This window comes from Panicum virgatum, chromosome 7K, assembly GCF_016808335.1.
Source record: "Panicum virgatum strain AP13 chromosome 7K, P.virgatum_v5, whole genome shotgun sequence".
NCBI lineage: Eukaryota > Viridiplantae > Streptophyta > Magnoliopsida > Poales > Poaceae > Panicum > Panicum virgatum.
Genome location: NC_053142.1, coordinates 3,088,956 through 3,095,249, shown reverse-complemented (window position 1 = coordinate 3,095,249; position 6,294 = coordinate 3,088,956). Strand labels below are relative to the sequence as shown.

The following is a 6,294-nucleotide window of genomic DNA, read 5'->3' as shown; positions in this document are numbered from 1 at the left end:
TCATCAATGCATATATGATCTGATAAGATGACTGTACTATATATATATCTGTATCTATCTATGAACTATCTATCCATCTTTTTATATGTATCTATCTACTTGAAGTACGTTCTGGCTGCACTGTCTGTATGGCTCATTTGTATGTTTGTTTTAACTAACATAACATAATAACAAGCTAAAAAAACTCTCAAGTATTTGCTTGGATCATACATTTTGATTGTTTCAATTGTCAAATCATAACTTGGAATAAAACAAGCAGCTGATATGCACGCACATATTAGTTGTCTTCATAGTTCAAACTGGCTTGCACCACATATATAGTACAGTTAAGCTTGCAATGCATGCTGGCCACCGGATCACTAGATAAAAAGTTACTAAATTTGATGAACACAATCTAATACTATATAAATACCAATATACAAACCAGTATATATAATACAAAAGCTGTTAATAAGGTCGTCGATCGGCAATCCAGCTGACAAACATGATAGTTACTAGCTACTAGATGGTCTGCTCCATCATCCAGCACTCTGAATATGGCTATCTATCAATGGAACCAGCGCCCAAAGATCAAGCTGACTGGAACCATATAACAGGTCGTTGCCAATGTTGGTTATCATGGTGCAGAAGCTTCGGGTACCTTGGCAAATCGGCCTTTCACGCGGGGTCTCATCTCCGCGTAGGCTTTCCTGGATGCATATCGGATTTGCTTCTCATAGCACCTCCTCATCTTCTTCTCCTTGTACCTCATCAACTTTGCCTCCCTCTCCATTGATGGATCTATTGGCCTTTGCAGCTGACCGTCGATCAGGATTGGCTCATTGAGCCTCGAGCTTGCAGCGTCCGTAAATGTGCTCCCACAGAATGACATCTGCATATATGCATGAATAATTTAAATCATAAGAAAATAGACAGTGTTAAGTAGTTAATTCCATATAGGCATATAATTGAGCAAAAAAGTGTGTTAAAAATAGGCCTACATATGCATGTGCACAAGAACATCAGATATCGCCTAGCTAGCTGGGATGATTTGGGATCCTAACACACACACACACACACACACACACACACACACACACACACACACACACACACACACACACACACAACAGCGTTTGTTACCACACTCTCACTGGCCCAAACTAATACAAATGATCATTAAGTGGTTTCTTTTCATATGTTTCCAACACACGCATGAATCCATTGATCAGGTATTAACTTCCTAGAAGCAAAGTGCAGCAAAAAAAGTATAAACAGCCAATCAATCAGTTAATAACCACATAAAATGAGACAGCTTATTACTTATTTTCATCAAACTTTGGCAAGGGATAGACCTGCCGGATCGATGTAGACAATATATGGGTACAGACATTACATAAAAGATCTGACATATTATGTTTAGTTTGCGAGAGTAACTTTAATTTGTTTGTGCCTTAATACGACAACCCAAATTAATCACCTACTTAGCTAGGTAGGTATATATATACCTAACATGCATATCATTATTGTTAATTTAACACATAAAAATTATTGCCTAATTAAAATTACTACATATATATTTATATATATCCTTAGAAGCATATATAGCTTTCATGATGAAAACAATCCAATAGAGTTACAGAGAGGTGAAAAGAAATGGAAAAAAGAACCCTATAGTTTTTATACAATAGTGGTGTAAATGGTATGGATAATAATATCTGTTCATATTAGAGTTCAGATTTGTTTAGAGGGGTTAATTAATATCCATTTGTATCCGAGACCAGTTATTCAGTATCCGACGCCGTTTCCAAATCAGATTTTTAAGATTTCGATATGTATTTATATCTTATCCTACAAATTTGACACTATATATGTACCTGAGTTGAATCCGAGAAGAAAATAACTCACTGTATTCGTACATGTAGGTATCAGACCGATCCGAATCCGTTAACATCCCTACTATACAATCAATGCAAATATATATATCCTTTCTCCATATTCCAGATCCATGAGGGAATATCTCCATATATAGGTAATTAATTTGGATTCAATGTCCCTCTCAGTCCTGGACGTACTCTATGAATGAGTTTGTTTAATTTGTATGATTAAATTATTATATGTGTCCATTCTTATTAGAAATCCAGCACACCGCCTTGTAATTGTTGCTTTCTTTAAAAAAAAGCCTTTGTCAAATACCCTAAATGTTAGTAGAAAAAACATCAGTCCTCACCACCCAATGCAAGGTTATTAAGGCCGCCCTGGCCGGAATCTATATAAGGCGGTTGGATAAATTTTAGAACCAGCGGCGCACACACAAGAACCACATGTGTGGAGCTCAAGAAGAAGCTAAGAAACGCCACCAAAAAGAAAAATTGTGATCAAGCACAGGAAGGAAGCGACGGTTGATAGGCACATGAAAACGAAACTCAAACAAAATTCTATCCCAGGCGAGAGAGTCAGAGATTCTTTTGAACCAACACTACTTACGATGGTGGCGCTTGCCGCTATCTCCTTGTGGCGAGCTCCGCCGCCGAGGCCAAGCGAAACCTCGAAGGTTAGCCCGTTCCCGGGGTGGTACTGCTGCCCAAACGGGTCGTCAAACATGGATGACCTCTTATTGTGAGGTTGGCCCTCAACTGGGGGCTGGTTATCGCTGATGGAAGGCGGTGGGTCGTCGAAGAGCCATGCGACGCTTTCGTGGTCGTCCTGGCCAAAGAACTGGAACTCATGCAGGCTCCCGGACGGTGGCTGCTGTACCCCGGGCTCATGATGATCATGAACCACGGGGAAGATGGAGAAGGAGGCCCGCCGGCTATCATCTGCGCTAGCGTGCAACAGGTTCGAGCCGCAGGCGGCTGCGCCACACACGCTGCATGTTGGCTCCGACATGTATGGATCGAAGAGGCAATTGGGCGACTTCGATCTTGTCAATTGAACCGATGATCAATGAGGGAGAGGGGGAGGAAGAAGAGGCTGCTAGGGTTGTTGGTCATAATGCCGTGGGGCAGCAGCAGCTAATAAATACTTCAATAAAAGCAAAAGGCAAGGGAAAACAGGGATCCAAAAAGCAGATGACGATGGATCCAGGGCGTGCCAATGTGAGGGGCGGAAGAGATATGAGGACCTCTGCATTTCTGACGTGGATGATTCCGCGCCACCTTTTTTGTGGTGCCCAGGAGATAAGTTGGCGCCTCCCTATTTGTCCGTCTCGCTCAGCCGCGCATCATAGATTCCTATTAGCTGCACCCAGTTTGTGCTCTATCACTTCATAAGTTTTGGTTCTTTGACCATTTCTAGCATGCAATCATAGTATCTATTCATTGCTGCATACTAATTTAACAACAGGATTCTTCATCAACATCCAATCAAGAATTGCGCGGAGAAGCTAGCATATGCTGCATCAGAAAAGCGCTTCTCCGCCGCTTATCAACTCTTCCACGAGGCACAAAACTAGCTATTATTATTTGGTGCTATTCCTAGTGATCTCCTCTAGATGTGCTTCTGCCCACGTGCAGGCTGTATGCATGTATGCTAGCAAGCTGGCTCCTTAGTTATGAGACCAGCTTTATCCATCCACAATTATTGCTGGAGGACACTGTTAGAATTGTGCGGATGACATCAAAAGAAACTAAAGAAGATGCCGAAGAAAATGATAACATGTGAGCGCATAACTCAGGGGTTGTTTGGTTCTAGGGCCTAAACTTTAGTCCATGTCACATCAAAGAGAAACTTAGTATTTAGAAGTATTAAATAAAAGTTAATTATAAAACTAACTGCAGAACCCTAGGCTAAACTGCGAGACGAATCTAATGAGAAATATTAATTCATGATTAGCAGATGGTTACTGTAGAATCATTGCAGCAAATTATTGATTAATTAGACTCATTAGATTCATCTCGCGAATTAGCACTCAGCTGTCAAAAAAATTTATAAACAGATTTTTTTATACTCTAAAATAGTAAGATTCCTTTTGATGTGAAAAAAAATCTCTGGAACCAAACGGTGCCTCAACTGATGGATCGATGTGACCTTTTTGCAAGCTCCGACATCTGACTCCGATCCTTGAGTTGGGTGGATATGTTTGATATGTAAAAGTGCCAACATGCACAACAGAGATCCTATGCGTGAATAATAATGGTATGGAGGCTGTGGAGATGGAGCAGCACTTAGATTGTGTATGTGGCGGTGATCGAATCTATATAAAATCAAACTTCCTAGAAGTAAAAGGACTGTGGGTTAGATGATTTAATTAAGATGGTGTAGGGAAGGCTGTATGAAACCCAGCAACCTTTATTAGCACACTGCAGAAGCAATTTTCCATCCTAAAAGTTGGTTAAAAAGAAATTTTGCTTGCAGGCTATACGTAGACGTCCTTACAAGAAAACTGAAATAGAGGATATTTTATCACATTATTTTGGCTATAATACAAAATATTATTACTGACCAGGGGCTTGATTAGTCGCTTCGAGACCAAGGTTCGAACCATAATAGGCGGCCTGCCCACAATGCAATTATAGTGAGGGGGAGACCAACTGAGCAGCTCACACTACTACAGAAACGCTAATTTGTCCCAGTTGGGAAACCTCTGTTATCCCGGTTTCCCAACCGGGAACACCATTCCCTTTTGTCCCGGGTCTGGCAACCAGGACAAAAAGCACCCTTTTGTCTTGGTTGGTAACACCAACCGGGACAAAAGGTGCTGCCAGCGCCATGTGCCTGGCGCACCCTTTTGTCCCGTTTGGTGTTACCAACCGGGACAAAAGGTCATTTTTTTTTCTGTTCCTCTTTTCTCAATTGTTTTTCTATTTCGATTATACTTTTACATTTCAATTAAACTTATGTATTAGAATTCAGTGTGTAAGATCTCCACTAATATATACATATATATAGTTACTTATATAATATTTGTCCTAGATAGTTTCCATATATAAACATATATATATACACATATATATTATTGGAGGGCTTAAATATATAATACATACATACTCATAAATAGAAATATAATACATACACACACATATATATTTATATAGGTATATTCATTCTTAATTATATATATACACGTATATTATCATGTTTGCTGAGATTGTCAATATTAGATAGTCCATCATAGTAGAATTCGCCTTTTGGATCGAGGACTTGCTCAACAATAAATCCGAACAATTGTTCTTGAATCGCCATAATCTTTTCCTCCAATATGAGTTTATCGTGCATCTCCTCGACCTATGGAAAAAAGGGATAATTAATTTCGACTAATTAAAATACGAGTTCAAATATTAATAAGTTCCTCCTCCCAATCTTTCCAGGCCCTTGGAGGACCTACCAGACCATGGATGTTCTTGCATACATAGTATGCGCATAAATTAGTGCCCTGTTTCTGCCTCATACACCTTAAGAGAGAAGAAATTATCAGGTATTTACATGAATATATAATAAAACTAATGAATCGTGCAACGAATCATCCAAGTGCGTACCGCAAAATCTGTCTTGATCTTCAATTCCTTGTCAAATTTGCCTGGATGATTTTTAGCGAATTGTTTCCAAATCCTGTGTATGATTAGAACAATTATAGTCAAGTAGCAAAGTGATTCAAATTATCAGTCATCGATGGAGTAGTGGTAGAATTACTTTTTCATCATGTTAAGAAGATTTTCGTATTGTTCTGGATTTCTCCTCAATGAGTCCATAACCACGAGTAAGCTCTTCTCAGGAATTATGACAATTAAGACCCAATGTTCACTGCAAGATTATACGGAGGCAGTTCTTGGTAGTTAAGGTTTAAACAATTCGATTACAGAATAGAAAGAGTTAGACGGAAGGAATCACTCACGCAAAGTTGTAAGGAAACAATATCATTTGCTTGTTGTGATGAACGCGTATGTACTTGAACAAGTTTTGGTATAGCTCATCGAAAGTGTCGCGTAGAATCCTCCAATTACAAGTAATTGGGTCGACGAAGCCGAGGTGAGAGTATCCCTTTCTCCTGCAAGTTTGTATCTCCATTCTATATGATACCGAATAAATCAAGGAATCAGTATGTTGAGATCATGTAAAACAATACGTAAGGAGAGTAAAATACTTACAGAACTCACAAGCCGACCATAGAGATGTCGAGGTCCTCCTGATGGAATAATTGGTAAATTTCTTCCCAGTTTATCCATATAATGGCCTCCCCCCCTAAGAAATCGTCATCTTTAATCTTTGCGCTCTGCATGAAGATGCAATCGGCCATCGCACGCATGTAGTGCTGGTGCAGCTTATACATTTGCGTTGGAAGCACGGACACTACTTCGGGGGGTACAAGAGATTTGC

The 6,294-nt window shown here is 39.7% G+C and overlaps 1 protein-coding gene across 1 annotated transcript; it reads right to left on the bottom strand.

The window, feature by feature from the left end:
• Positions 1-265: 265 nt before the first annotated feature.
• Positions 266-3,011, bottom strand: LOC120639571 (transcription factor GHD7-like). Its single transcript, XM_039915436.1, has 2 exons — positions 2,467-3,011; positions 266-871 (listed from the first exon to the last, which is right to left on the bottom strand). The coding sequence occupies exons 1-2, from the start codon at positions 2,866-2,868 to the stop codon at positions 617-619; spliced, it is 657 nt and encodes a 218-aa protein (XP_039771370.1). The 5' UTR covers positions 2,869-3,011; the 3' UTR covers positions 266-616.
• Between the last annotated feature and the right edge of the window lie 3,283 nt (positions 3,012-6,294).

Bases quoted from the DNA above. Each gene is read 5' to 3' on its own strand.
- LOC120639571 (XM_039915436.1), bottom strand. From the start codon at position 2,868: ATGTCGGAGCCAACATGCAGCGTGTGTGGCGCAGCCGCCTGCGGCTCG. The intron at 872-2,466 runs GTAAGTAGTGTT...GCATATATGCAG, and splicing joins TAGCGGCAAGCGCCACCATC to ATGTCATTCTGTGGGAGCAC.